Source organism: Cydia strobilella, chromosome 18 (assembly GCF_947568885.1).
Source record: "Cydia strobilella chromosome 18, ilCydStro3.1, whole genome shotgun sequence".
Classification (NCBI taxonomy): domain Eukaryota; kingdom Metazoa; phylum Arthropoda; class Insecta; order Lepidoptera; family Tortricidae; genus Cydia; species Cydia strobilella.
Window position 1 is genome coordinate 6,087,966 of NC_086058.1, and position 15,887 is coordinate 6,103,852.

At 37.1% G+C, this 15,887-nt stretch overlaps 3 protein-coding genes across 3 annotated transcripts in view; 1 reads left to right on the forward strand and 2 right to left on the reverse strand.

Annotated features, from left to right (window-relative positions):
• Positions 1-15,887, reverse strand: part of LOC134749439 (DNA-directed RNA polymerases I, II, and III subunit RPABC1) — a 215,448-nt gene that overhangs the window by 59,603 nt on the left and 139,958 nt on the right. The gene's annotated exons all lie outside the window — the stretch shown is intronic.
• The window catches only part of LOC134749445 (uncharacterized), a 104,932-nt gene that overhangs the window by 59,570 nt on the left and 29,475 nt on the right, over positions 1-15,887 (reverse strand). The gene's annotated exons all lie outside the window — the stretch shown is intronic.
• Positions 75-6,142, forward strand: LOC134749659 (uncharacterized). Its single transcript, XM_063684675.1, has 2 exons — positions 75-979; positions 6,061-6,142. The coding sequence occupies exons 1-2, from the start codon at positions 75-77 to the stop codon at positions 6,140-6,142; spliced, it is 987 nt and encodes a 328-aa protein (XP_063540745.1).

A 15,887-nucleotide genomic window follows, 5' to 3' on the forward strand; every position in this document is an offset into this window, starting at 1 on the left:
CGATCCGCTTGCTCAAAGGTTATCCGATCGAGTAAATCAAAATCATCACGGGACAACACTGCACTACACATACAATGAACGCCACTGTAGTGATGGACTCAACGGACTACGATAGCAAGATACGACACTTACTGGATGACGGTCTCGTTTACAAGTCTGTGTCATACAATCCTACTGCCAGGGTCACTCGTCGCATCAGGGCTGTTATCAGAGACAACAGAGGATTGTTCGAGGAAGATGTCTTCAATCGTTTGTACAAACCTAAGATTGTACAACCACCTAAATTGTACGGATTGCCGAAGGTACATAAAACGAACGTGCCTTTGCGGCCTATCGTAAGTCAAATCTCATCTCCTACTTACGATCTTGCGAAGCATGTTGCGTCGGTATTGCAACCAATTGTAGGTGGGACGCCATCTTTTGTGAAGGATTCTCGTCACTTTATAGACATTCTCAAGGGTATAACGCTGGAACCGGACGACATCATGGTGAGTTTCGACGTTGAGTCGCTCTTTACCAATGTTCCCGTAAAGGAGTGCCTTGAAGTGGTCAGAGGGAAACTGAGCGATGGTGGAATATCGGAGTCGGTCATGGTGTTGCTGAGAAACTGCTTAGAAGGTAGCTATTTTTTGTATAATGGGAAGCATTACCTCCAGATCGATGGTGTGGCCATGGGTAGCCCTGTAGCACCGGTTTTGGCAAATATCTGGATGGAGCATATCGAAGCCAGTATAGACCTGCAGCCATGGGCAGTAAAGTTGTGGAAGAGATGTGTTGATGATGTTTTCTGTGTTATGAAAGGTGGAAAGCAGGAAGTGGAGCAACTACTCCAATATTTGAATTCAATTCATCCTAAGATAAGATTCACGTATGAATTAGAATCACAGCGCAGTTTGCCTTTTCTGGATGTCAAAGTGATTGGTCGAGTCGACGGAACCCTGACGCATACTGTATACAGGAAGCCAACTCACACGGATAGGTATTTGAGCGCTTTTTCTCACCACCATCCCCGACACTTACAATCAGTTGTCAGCTCGCTGGTGAACAGAGCACAAGATCTGTGTGACCCTGAATATTTAAAGAGCGAGATGTCGCATATTCAGGAGGTACTTAGGTGGAACGGGTATAAGGTGAGAAAGTGGCAACCCAGACGAAAAGCAAGAGTGAAGCGTCCTGATGTCTCCAGGCAACCGGCATTTTTACCTTATGTGAAAGGAATAACGGATAAGGTTGGCACAGTACTTGAGGGGTACTCTATAAAGACGGTATACACTCCTTTATCCAAAATTGCAGGAAACCTGAGGTCACCGAAGGACGTTATCCCGTTCCAGTCACCTGGCGTTTATAAGATCGATTGCAGTTGTGGTAGTTCCTACATCGGGGAAACGAAACGTACCATTGCGGAGCGAGTTAAGGAACATATCGCAGCTGTCAAGAACCGTCAGGTGAACAAGTCTGCTGTTGCTGAGCATTTACTAGAGTCAGGGCCAAACCACTGGATTGAGCTTCACAACCCTAGAATACTTTCTACAGATCGTGGGTTTTATAGTAGAAAAATCCGTGAAGCCATTGAAATCAAGAAACATAGAAATTTCAATCGAGACGAAGGTTTTAAGATCTCATCCACATGGAACCCAGTCATTAGTAAGTGTAAGCGAAACCAAATATCGAAAGTTGAAAAATCGAATATTGTGAGTGTTGTGTGTCGACCCGGTAACATCCCTAGTGCGCAAAACGTTCAAGTTAATAAACAAGACCAAGTGCGGGTAGTTCGAAAAACTCGCGCGCCTAGAAGATGTTGATGTCAACTTTAGCCAGTCTTCTCCGAGACCACGGGGACAACGCCGTCCTCGAAACGTCGGAGGTGGGTTTAATACTTATTTTACGCGATTAAGTCCCGTCGTTGTAAATAATAATGAGTAAAAATCGTGAAAGTTTAAATCAAATATTGTGTTTTTTGTCGCTTCCATAATTTACACAGCACACTAGGTATCTACCTCTTAAATGGATCATATAGTTACACAGAAAATATGACAAAGTTGCTTTGCTACCCAATCTCTAGAAAAAGACCGTGACCCCTTTTGCTTATTATATCCATAGTTATCTACAAAAACACCTTTTACGTCTATCTGTGGTGATCACCGGGCAACTACAAAACCATAAACTCAGCATGGTCCGAAATACTCATGGCCGGTTTTTTACCTAAAAGAAAGTAACCAAACCCAATGTAATTGTAAAAGTAGATAATATGTCACTCAATAAGCACCTTGACATTACATTCTTTTGTTTAGATACCATGATGACGATACTGATAAGTATCATTAGATTCATTAGTCACGGATTAGCTGTACCTATTCGCATTGACCGTCAATCAGACAAACATAAGGTATGTAGTTATAGACAATACAATCTTAAAGTCAATGATTTCTACGGCTCTTAGACTTTAGAAGAAATTTGAACTTTATTGAAACTGTCATAAAAATATTTTTGCAACGACCCCAGTAGTTAAAGGTTAAGTCTTTATTAACAACAATGACAAGTTAATACTCAATAAAAATATCAACGTATGCACATAACGAGACAAGCATTATGTTCAGGAGACGTCATTGTTTAATTTGTTTCCTAATACAATAGTCAATTAGTAATTGCCCATTCAACATAAATAAGTTTTTCTCCTAATGCCAGGCCTAGTGTACGCATTTGTCGATTGCTATTGTGATTGTTATCTATGTATTACAAATGACCCAAAAAACTAAATATTTTGATCAACTATAGAAGAATTTGACAAGATCAGTCACTTTTGTTTATACCTAACTCTACGGTTTAGTACTTAATACATATTAAATCACATTTAGAAACGGGTCTATCGCGAATGTGAATAAATGTGATTTAATATGTGTTTAAACCGCGAAAGTTTTAAATGTTATATTAGTACTTAATAGTTTGTTAATAGTACTCTGAATTCGAGAATAAACGACGACCGGTCTGGCCTAGTGAGTAGTGACAATGACCCTGCCTGTGAAGCCGATGCGATGGTCTTGGGTTCGAATCTAGGTAAGGGCATTTATTTGTGTGTAGAACACAATTTTTTTTCTAACATAGTATGAGCTTTGCTTAGTTTGGGGCTAGGTTGAGGTAAGATGTCCCCTAATTTTTATTTTTATTTATTTATTTAAACATATAACAAAGCTAATATTCCACAGTCATGATAAAATATAACAAAGTCGCGCCGCGTACTTTATAAACGGTTAACTAATAAAAATGTAGAACAACCCCACTTAGGTCTTTAGAAACGCTACGGATAACAATTAGCATTTTTTACAATTTCACACAATGCAATATTTTATTTTGGCACGGCTGATTCTGAAATTCTAGCCGGACTAGAACTGGCGCGCGAATTTTCAACCTCTAACAAAGTACTTGTTTTAATTTAGCTGCGAAATCACGCACGTTCGAGGTTTTTAAGAGAAAGCAGTGCGACAATTTTATACTATTGCCACAATCACAGTAATGTCGCCGACATGTGGCGTTCGTGTGCGAAGACGGCGGTTTTAGACGCAATTTGCTGCAATTCCGTATCTGTCACATGGCGACGCGGTGCAGCCGTAATTGAGCCTCTGAACGATCCACAGGCTAGGCTATATGCTATATACAATAAGTGTTTATAGCCAGCCACAGGCTCTGTAATCACATCACGCCACCCTCTGATGCTTGAACGACAATTTGTAGAAAGACTTTTAAATTGGACCTTTCTTAGAGTCGGATCACGCTAAGTTTTCATGCCAAGTGCTATACGTCAAGTATGGAGCTTATAGGGATATGTATGCATTTTTACTGTCAAGTTTTTGCAAAGTTAGCGTGGTCAAAGTCTAGACACTTTTTACACTATTTAAACACACGAGCGTCTTTCAAGTGTACAATCCGTACCACTAAACGTACCTCTGATGTATCGTCAATTTGTAGACAGATTATTTTAAATTGTAAGTTTCTGAAACATATTTTCTATTAGCACACACACGGGCGTCGCTCATTTCCGCGATATTCCGACGGCAACTATTTAGATGCTATATTAAAAGACTGCCAAATCGCGACCAGCGGGCTTAGCACGGTTTTTGTCATATTGCGCGTGAAATGGTTATTATCATATTGCGCGTGATAGGACTGCTGTCTTCTAACGTTATCGTAAAAAACTGTCATTTTGCGAGCATGGTACCGGGCTACAATAACAATATCCCGTCGATAATGCTTCAAGTAATCGACAATCATTCGATATATTAGCCGATTAAATTAACATAAAATAAGACAGACATTAATATGACAAGCCTCTCAAAAGCCATAAAAATTAGTGACTATTTAATATCTCGGAGGTATTACCTCCTTCATCTTTTTTGGTCGATTTTATTTTATTTTTTACTAGCCTACTTTGATGTCCCACTGCTGGACAAATGCCTCCCCTCGTTTTCTCCACAAATGATAGATATTTAAAGAAAAATAAGAGTGATAGACAACTACTTTGAATGTTTGAATGAATATTCAATGAAAGGCATAACAAAAAAAGTTAGATTGCAAAATAATAGCTAACAAGTTATGCATCAAGTAGGTGAGTAAAACTATGATTTATCACACTTGTTAATCAAATATCTATTAGTGGGATGTAATATATTGCTGTGGCTTATGAAAAGACCTGCCTTCACCTGTTTTTTGTCTAGTGACTTATACATCAGATGGCATAGGCTTTAAATTAAGGTTATCTATTGAAAGTCGACGCGGCGTCTTTAATGCTAAGATGCACATATCATTAGAGTTCTTTCTTCACTTGCAAAATTTTGATAAGCTGTTTTAAAATCGTGATTAGGAATTTATAGTAAATCAATCTCAATTTAGGTTGGTAATTTGACGTACATTTCAAACACATAAAGCCATAATAGTACTTATGATAACACCTGTGTGTTTGGATTAGAATAAGGAAAATAAATTACAAAAAAGAATACCAGCTACTTACAAGAAGATTGAGCACGGAACAAACTTATCTTCCGATCTAAATCTGAGTGAATCACGTATAACCTACAGGCCGTATTCAGTTACGTTAATATAATACCAATATAAAATAATATTTGTGTACCCATCATCGTATCCTGGCCAGTATTTGCATTTGTACTTGCTTCTACTCTTTACACGATCATGGGAATTCTCGTTCCTGAGGCTTTTTTCGGTACCTCCATCACACACAACAAAATAAATATACAACCATGACATTTCTTTACGCCTAACTTACATACCATTATAAAACTTTCCAAACGCAGACATGCGAATCTACCTCTAGTCATTTCCTCGCAGAAATATGACAGGGCTTCTGGTCAATCAGATGTGATGTAAAAAACCGCATACCTTGCGCACACGCCCGACGACATACTTAGATCGCGTGCTCGGAATCATGCGCAGCTAATGGTCCACATTTGTGGTTGGATACACTGCCAGTGCCAGGGATGTTACTTCGAAGCGCAGATGCGTTGAACGTTCAAGCCGGCCAGAATAACTGCGCTCTCTGATTACATGTAGTAGTTACGGATCTTAGTCACATTTACACTGGTTTGACTGGTTGGCAACGGGAATGCAATGCCGGCATTATCTCGGTAACGTAATGGATTGTGCGGTAATGCATGTGGCGAAAAAATGCGATTGGTGATGCTCCATATGTGCGAGACCGATGAATGCAATGCCTTTGTCGAACGAGCCGGCTTGTGGTCGGGGCGGGTGCTTAAGTAGGTATAGCATTGTATTACTTGGAAGCTAAATAGTCTATTTATTGTCAGGTTGACTATAGACAAAAATAATGTTTCCAAATGACATATATGGCTTTATTACTATTGGTATTGGTGGTATTGTTTTTTTTTTGTACTATTGGTACAGAAATGTGAATTGACGACTTATGCCTTGCCTGCCTGCTGTGATTTTTTTCCTAAAAATCAAAACTCGATTATAAAAGGGCTAATTTGAGTTGTTACATACTCTTTCTTATATTCGTTATTTTGCGTGATTATATCTGATTTTCCGTTACAGTTACCCGGATCGTACGTTCGATTCCTACACGGCTTTCAACCACGCGGTTTCTAAACGCAAATACAAATCAAATAGATTATGACATCAAGCGATCGAATGGAGATATCAAGTGGAGCCAATATTGACACGGGTTTCCCGAAAACCGTAATTATCCACGTAATTGTTGAGAATGAAATTCAATCAAGCTTCTGAATAAATTAAGATGTAGTAAGTGATATTTGATTAGCACCAAAGTACAATGCAGGTAACTAAGTGATTTCACTTGTACGTACGAGCAAGTTCGACGGCGCTCGGATTGATATTGATTGACGCATCCCAGGACCCAGATATTATGTTTCCGCTCTTTATTTTAGTGTATCTAGAATGACGCGAAGATATGATGATTCGCAAGATCACAAAGTGTCCTCCATACATAATTAAAAAAAACCGGACAAGTGCGAGTCGGACTCGCCCACCGGGTATGTCCTTAAACTACGTCCAAAAGAGAGGCATGGGCACTGTAATGACCTCTCGCTTTGTGTGGTAGGGCACAGGACAGCGGATGTCATTCCAGATCTAGAGCAGAGTCCAACTGGGGAAGTACCTCCACCTTACAGAAAACCGCAGCCAAATAACACTAAACCCTACTCATAGTGTTGTGTTCCTGCCGGTGAGTAAGGTTGCCAGAGCTCGAGGGAGAGGAGTGTCAGGGTCGGCAACGCGCATGTAACTCCTCTGGAGTTGCAGGCGTACATAGGCTACGGAGACTGCTTAACATCAGGCGGGCCGTATGCTTGTTTGCCACCGACGTAGTATATAAAAAAAAACCGAGGGTTCCGTACAAATTAAACTTATTTTTTGTTTCGTTTTTATTTAATTTATATTTGGTTACTTTTCTAAAATTTTTAAAACTAGCCAAGTCGAACCCTTTATAATTTCAGGATTTTCTACACAGCACAGAACTTGGCACCCATGCCACCCATATAGATCCCCATTCTCTTGTCGGCGAGTCAACAACGACACATATTCTTAAATATTGAACTTGGCTCTTATTTCACAGGTATGTTTTTGTTGTGATATTATAATATTCATGTTTTAGATATAAAACTGCATCAATTGATAGATATCATAAAACAATCCAAATGGAAGTACAACGTAAATATACCATAAAATATCACGACTAATAATCTCTTCTTCTAAATACTTAGTTTTGAACGTCATAAAAAAGTCTAGCCATAATTAAACTATAATCACAACTATACAAAATACGAGAATAGCTGTTTTAAATGAATTATTATTTACGATTTTAAAGTAATTATCATCTCGACAACTTCTACTGTTTTTGCCATACTAGATACTTACTATATATTTATTTTATATTTTTTACAGGTAAGTCTGAATTAATCCAGCACCTAACGGCTGCTTATTTTTTAATCAGCGATTCTATATTTTGAGCCTTATTGATTTTTTGCTAGGCTTTTTTTAACACTTGATCGGTCAATCGTTTGTATGACTTAATGAAGATCATCCAGCAAAAATATAGTAGGTATTCTACTTCAAAACGCGTTATAAGTTATAATATAATATTGTAACTATTTTGTCGCGACGACGCCTTGTTATATACCACCCACGTCTTTTTCAGTATTTAATTTGCCTTAGGCTTAGTCTACCATTTTACAACCATATATTATGACATAGTAATCAAATGTCACATTCTCTCATGTAACGCTCGGATTGAAATTGAATGACTTCTCCAAATCCACTGCACAATATCACAATTACCTATCTCAATTGCACGAAGTGCCGGCATTAGAAAAAAAAATCTGTTGCCGCTATAACAACAAATACTAAAAACAGAATAAAATAAATATTTAAGTGGGCTCCCATACAAACAAACGTGATTTTTTGCCGATTTTTACGTAATGGTACGGAACCCTACGTGCGCGAGTCTGACTCGCACTTGGCCGGTTTTTATTAATGGTATTCTCAGTTCTAACATCTGCCATCTGCCACTTTTTCCGGCGCATCGTACCAAGGTTTATAAATGGTCTTCTCAGTTCTAACATCTGCCATCTGCCACTTTTCCCGCGCATCGCACTAAGGTTTATTGGACCTTTATGCTGGTGTTGACATATTAATGAGTGTCTGCGGACTAATATAGACCTTCCAATGACATTAAAAGCTCTTAACTATGGCTTGTAAATCTAACAATTAATTAACTGATAACTATCTTCGATTAGGTGTCACTAGTAATTGCCTGTATTAATATTTTTATTTTGATCGAATGTAAGAATATACATATAAATGTATTTATTTAACTTTAGCTTTAACAACAATAATCTATTAATCCCGTGCAAGATGCGAGTGCCTATAAATTAATTTAGATTTTATTAGTAGCAACTAAGCAACACTGTCGCAAAATAATCAACTGTAAGTACGTAGTAATTTCCTCTAAGATTTTATTACAAAATAGGGAAGTACACCTTTTGTAGGGAATTATACTATAAATATGATTTTATACTTGTAGGGAATTATACTATAAATGTGATTTTATACAATGTAGGGATTATTAATACCGTATTGAATCTTATCAAGTCTTGTATTAATTAATCCTATTAGTCTTGTATCCGTGTGCTCTGAAAAATTGCATGTACGTGCTTTTAGTCTGACGAAACAAATATTGATCTTATAAAAAAATATGAATTTTGGTAACGTTCATGTAAATCGCCCAGATTTCAGTAACATTGCATGAAAACTAGGATTAAAAGAAACATTATGCGCCTGCCTTTGAAAAAACTCAATTCAATAACATAAATTAACATAGGTACAGCCAATATTTTATCAGAGTTAAATAAGAAACAAACAATAGGCATTTGTTTTACAAGGGGGCAAATTTGTTGTTTAACCTCTCGTGTATATTGATAGCAGAGCAAGCGAAGGAACGAAAATTAAACCACGAGCGTAGCGAGTGGTTCGAAAAATGGAATCTTGAGCGTTGCGAGGGTTTCAAGGGTTTAACAAATTTTGCCACCGAGGGAAACAATTTTTTTCACCACGCCAACACAAGGAAAATAATAACTGTAAATATCAAACATAATCAAAGGAAATCGAATCAAAATGAATGTTATTAAATATTTATCCAGCAAACATAAGAAAACAACTCAAGATTTTCATTTGATTACTTTGCCTCACATGTGAATAAAATGCAACTTTCTTATCAGTTTTTGTACAATCAAGAGAGCCTTTACCAGCTGGTGTGGTAAAAAAATAATTATTTCGCGGATTAGGACTTAGGACCTGGAGTCACTATGTAGCCAGTTAGTACTAGGTACAGTCAACCTATTTGATTCCTACTGCCACTATATAATCTTGTCGCTTCAACATGACATATTTATGTACATGACAAAATAAGCACTGTCATAGAAGGTGAACAAATTGATTCATTATGACATGGTTCTATAGGTATAGTGGCCTACGAATTAAATTTGCTGACTGTACATGCATGTCACACAGATCACCCCCACAAGATCTTCGAGTGACATGTCATTATACCATGATACAGCTATTTATTACTCCCCTAAAACCGCTGAATCATCAAACCGATTCACAACGATTAAGCACATCACACATCAAGCCAGTCTAAGTTTGACCTTCAATCACGTATACATATAACTAAGATAGAGGTTAAGTTATAATGGTAGGCGTATCGTGATCTCGCCCTGATAACGGGCATGTCACTGACTTTGACAGTTATGGCCATATGGTCAGCAAAAGCTGTAAAAGTAAGCACCTACGTCAATCACCGTTAGATATGCCTGGTTTTGATACTGATCTCTGGTATGTTAGAATTACGCAGTTCTCGTAGGTATTTGGAAAATGTGAATGGTGAATTTTGTTAAAAAACATAAGTTTATTATACCGGTGACTGTGTGCTAGTGCTATAGAAGCGACGGGCGAGTTTTTTTAGTTATGGATTATTTTATTTTCAACGTGTCAACGGGTAAGGGTGTTGTAATAAAGTTAAATAATTTGATAGATAAAGATTAATCTCTATTTCAGTCATTTTTATTTTATTTTTTAGACCCCCGCCCGCCCCTGTCACACTTTTTCATAGGCACACCCCCCCCCCCCCTGTTGCTGTGACGTACTTTTTGGATGAACCCTTATGTAGAGTCTCTTTATAAATCCAAATTAAAATAACATGCTTGCATAACATTAGGACAGATTATGATTTCATTATTGTATGACTTCGGTAAGTTAATTTTATTTCCGTATAAACACTCGTATTCCACTTCACAACTCGTTCTAGAGATAGAGACCTCAACGTAGCATTACGAGAAACGGTAGGCTACAATTAAATGTACCTACGAATAACCAGCGCCATTCCTAACGCTTGACGAGCGTCGGCGAGTCAAAAGCTCCGGAAAACCAATATTGGCAATTGTTAAAAGTGTGTATAGGTAGTATTGTTTACATAGTTTGGGTACACTGACAACTGTCATCTCATGACAATTTTCGTTTTAAGGTTATAAATTGTATTATAGCTACGACAACATCCGGCGTGGGAAAAATGGGATATTTCGTAGGTCCACATTTGTATGCTATTGGCACCTGTCATAAACTAATGTATCCCATTATCACTTGCATGAAGTAAGTGGTGGGGGATTTAAAAGTAACGATAACCGGGTGGAAAAATTGTTGTCTTACACCACGAATTAATAAACTAGTGGATGTGAAATGACTCCTATTTAGTATGAAAACCAGTGTCGCTAAACTCACACATTCATAGCCACGTTAAAATACGTCACACACTTACAAAATTGCTCTGATTCGTAGCAACTTTCCATACCAAAAAGTTATTACCGGTGAACATTTCTCGAACGAATATCAACTGTAGGCTACATGAGTGACGGTTTAAATTATAATGTCAAAGCTATATGACATACGACTCTTTCATTATCTCATTCATCTCACAAAAGCTCGCTCAACGTTCACCTAATACAACTACTCAACACCAGATGGCGTTATTTTATAGTTTTAAAATCACTTACTTATTACAGGCGAGAAAAGGGCTAAAAAACCAGTATAAGTAAGGTCTAATTACGCATGGTTTGTTACGGATCTCACGGTCACGTTACACTGGTGTTTTCGAGATCTCTACACGCCTGCGAGTAGCTAACCGTTGGAACATCGTTCCATTCGATATAGGGAGGGGACAGTGTAATCGGAGTGTTTTATCGATATTTGTGTGTTCAGTTAGGTATTGATATTTCATTACCGTATGTACACATACACATATACACATTTAGATGATACTTTATTTATGATTATAATATAGGTAGTGATAATCGTGATTGTATGAAAAATAATATGTAGTACAGTACAACAAATATCTAACTAGAAATTTGTTTCTTATTAATTGACCAACTAGGTTGTTAATGTGAACATTAAATATATCTTAAAGTCAAACAGATAAAATCATAGTTCTTTAAAGGTCTATTAACTCGGTATTGCTGTTATTTTGTGATCACAAATCTGCAATTACTTACATAGGTAAGTATTCGTCTTTAACAATATATTTACTTGTAGCAGCATTTAAGGCCAATCTAGACGGGACAACCTGATTAAATTGTCAAATTAATTGTATGGTGTGAAAGCACATGAAACTGGCTCATCGATCCCACTTGATTTGATTGTAAGATTGTGACCTATCAAATCAGGAAGGGGGGCGGCAAAATTCCAATATTTCACGCTAGTTTGCGTGGTACGGAACACTTTTTATTAATTAAGTGAGCCCGAATGTCACTAATAATTACTAAATTAGTAACTAAGTTTTAGGCGTGTGGACGCTAGATGAGATGTATGGCAATTTTATCCCCAGAAATCTTTCTCTAAGAAATGCTCCTAGCAAATGGTGCTATATTTTTGCGGAAACTAATTTTCTTGCCCAGTAGCATTGACCCATTTATTTTTAATATCGGCATCTTGTGGTAACCTACAATAATTAATAATAAAGAAATAGAAAATATAAAACGTTTATTCATGGCACATTGCATGCATTGTACGCATAAGTGCATTAAGTACCTAGTCTAATTATATTAACGATGAAAATATGATAGGTGTAAAAAACAAAAACTTATATAAAGGAATACGAAGGTTTGAAAGGTTGCCATGAAATGACCCCGACTTAACTTAGTGCTTGATGACCAGAGCTGCCATATTTACTAAGACATTGATTATCCCAAATAATAATTAGAAACGTGTCTAAAATAATAATTTATTACCGAACTACCAAACATCAAACTTGAAATATCGTAACTTTAACTTTATCGATATAAATATCGACATTGCGCAGCATCTGAGTAGCGAAGTTATTTGACATTTAGGATAGCGAATATTCCAGATAAACGTAAAGAATAGTGACAAAGGATTGTGAACTCTAAGTTCTAACTGATAAAATATAGATTTACTTAACGAACATTCGTAAATAATGCAATAGAAACAGATTTTTCGTATTTATCGGATTATATTTAAATAAATAACCACCGGTGATAGGAAATACCTCCACGTGAAAGATTTTTTAAACCGCTGTGATTTCTGCAGCTTAATACTGCACAATACGGCATTTTAAATTTAATTATCAATTTTTGTTAGACGAGCGTACGTACGTGAATGTCATTCGAGCATGAAGTTTACACAACAACTGAGCATAGTCTGTGCATAAAGTGAGTCGGTCGCTACTAACTGTCGGATAGACGGGAACGCCCACTTGCCATTCTTACACACATGGGCCTAAATTTTCGTACTAAATATTGACAGATGTTAACTGTCGTATAACTACTCTAAACTGTATCTCCACCTCTTTCACTCTAACGCAAGAACGATAGAGACATATTGGAGATGCACGACCAGTTGCCAGTGAACTCGGCTCGCTCGCGTGCGCTCGCCCAAGGGCCACAATGCACAGCCAAGCAGGATTAGACCCGACGCTTATTATCAGATCCTCGGGCAGTGTTATAGTCAGGCATCGTAAACTGCGAGCGAAATCCATTGAAATGACGTACTGTGACTTGACAACAACCCTTGTACTTCAATCGATGTCGCTCGCAGTTTACGATGCCTGGTTATAATTGCTTTCAATACACAGTAAACTGCGCGCGAAATGAATTAATAAAGGGATAAATACATAGCTGACCGTATCAATTACATGGCCTATTATGGCTCGTCGCCACGGGCGCTATTTTTATGGTTGCTGTTAAAATTTATTTTACGCTCTATTACAATTGAATAAAGTGCATCGGTGTAGTTGACATCGACGATTTGATGTTGAGGATTGATCGGATTATCTAATGATCAACTGATACCATCATCGAATTTAGTTAAATTAACGCATATCAGGGGCATTCCAGAAAAGTGTCTAGTACGTTGACGCTATTTTTTAACTCTTCTGATTACTTAAGCTAAGAAGCCGATATTTGGCATAATACCGTTTGATAACTTAGCTTTAAATTTAATGGTATATAATACAGATTTCTGCGGGTTATGAAGGTGCCATACGCGTCACGTCCCCGACAAAGTAAACCTTTTTGTGAAATGCCCCAACAGAACCCTAAAAGTATTTCGTTCTAATTTTTCTTTCCTTAATTACTGAAAATATAAAGGCGTTCTCGTAATTTTAAGTACACTTGTATTCATTCAATCGTTACTTTTTACTACAGAGTTAATTTATGGGTAATCTTTTTACAACATTACAGACACAAATCTCATAGTGACAGATAAGGATAAAAGAGTTAAGTATAGCCATTTGAGGGCGTTTATGAATAACAGCAGTATTTCAAAATGAATATAAAGGCAAGTAAGTGAGAATCGTTTGTGCATCACTAAATCTCGACTTTGTATTCCTTCGCGAGCATCAAGTGAACGCGTAAGTCTTCGTTTGTCTTTTATACAGCTGCTCAGAGACCCATGTAAGGCGATAAAACTAAGCCACTACCATACTTTGCTTGCCTACCGTGCCATACATTGCCTGGCTTGAAAAAAAACTGATTCTTTACTAAACAAGTGTGAGACACCCAATAGACCATACCTACCTTCGTGTCGGAGTATGACGACGATATGAGTATGATGTCGTGACGTGTAATATGAAATATTATTATAAATAAATGAGTATGAGTATGAGTATGGACCTATAAATTTGTAATTTGTATTTTCTCTTTTGCCTTCTCTAGAACTTTATGGTTGGTGCGCTTTTCTGTCCAGCTGCTTTTGAGCATCCTTCGCCAACACTGTGATGTTCCATTTTTCGGCGAATCTGATTAAACTTAATAGTACTTAACTAAATATAGACAACTGTTTTTTAACCCAGGCAATGTTTGACATGTAGTATTTTTCAAAGAGTCCTATAATATTGCAAGATTTTGCGCTTTAAGGTTAAACATTGTGTGGAGATTACATCTGTTACCGTACCCATGCTTTTTGAAAAATACTATTGTAGGCAATTTTGAACAATTCTACGGTACCACAATTCAGACAGATGTAATCGAAAAACGTTGTATATCGACGCAAAATTATGGTAAGCTGTTTATTCGATACGAGTATCAACTAAGTATAATAACGTACTTATTTCGAGTTTTCGATAGCAATTCGTGGCAAAGGTACCTTCAGAATAGATGAGCTGTCGTTGTGTACCGATGCATGGTGAAAGCATGCGTCGTGTCGTGTGCATGCTGCAAGTTACAATCCGTAGTGATAGCCACGACGCGACCGACGCGTGCGTGCTTGGTGACATCATGTGTCGTCTTATCTCTTGCAATCTTTGTATTAAAAAACCGGCCAAGTGCGAGTCGGACTCGCGCACGAAGGGTTCCGTACCATTACGAAAAAAACAGCAAAAAAATCACGTTTGTTGTATGGGAGCCCCACTTAAAATATTTATATTATTCTGTTTTTAGTATTTGTTGTTATAGCGGCAACGGAAAAACATCATCGGTGAAAATTTCAACTGTCTAGCTATCACGGTTCATGAGATACAGCCTGGTGACAGACGGACAGCGGAGTCTTAGTAATAGGGTCCCGTTTTTACCCTTTGGGTACGGAACCCTAAAAACTATCATTTTGTGGGACGCATCGCATGCAATAAAACATCGTTGGTAATTGAAATACGAACTATAACTTTACATATCAGGCTCTAATTTGTACTGTAACTTTATTTGATTTTCTTTGTTATTATTGGCTAAATGCGAAATGCGTGGTGGGAGAATTTATAACGATGATTGCGTTAAATGCGGCAAAAATATGTTTCGTAACCTCAATTTTATGTGTATACCATATGACATCTTTCCAATATTCAATAAGCTCTACCGGCCGTCAGGTGGATGCCAGTCTCATGCACACGGCCAATATACATTTTAGATTTTTGATAAATAAATAGATATTAACAATTAAAAAAAAAAGGAAAATGATTATTAAGGTTTTATAACATCTGCTCTGTATGATTGTTAAATATTAATCTTTTGTTAATAATTTATTGTTGTATTTTTTGTTATTTTTCTGTATTGAACAATATTACATAATTGATTACTTATCCTAATTATATGGGGTCATACAAAATACCACTATACAAAGGTGTGGTTTAAGAAGACAGTTCACTTGACCATCCAGAAAAAAAAATGAACAATTTTTTTGCATCAATGCTATCTCGTGTTCTTAATTTTAATTAGAAACCATTATCGTTTAACTCTTAATTAAATTTAATGAGGATTTAAGATTTTTTTGTTAACAATAATGGTATGCGGGTGTTGTAGATATAAAAACCCAGCTTTTGAAGATAATGAACATTGAGCACTTTA

Bases quoted from the DNA above. Each gene is read 5' to 3' on its own strand.
- LOC134749659 (XM_063684675.1), top strand. From the start codon at position 75: ATGAACGCCACTGTAGTGATGGACTCAACGGACTACGATAGCAAGATA. The intron at 980-6,060 runs GTATTTGAGCGC...TTTCCGTTACAG, and splicing joins AAGCCAACTCACACGGATAG to TTACCCGGATCGTACGTTCG.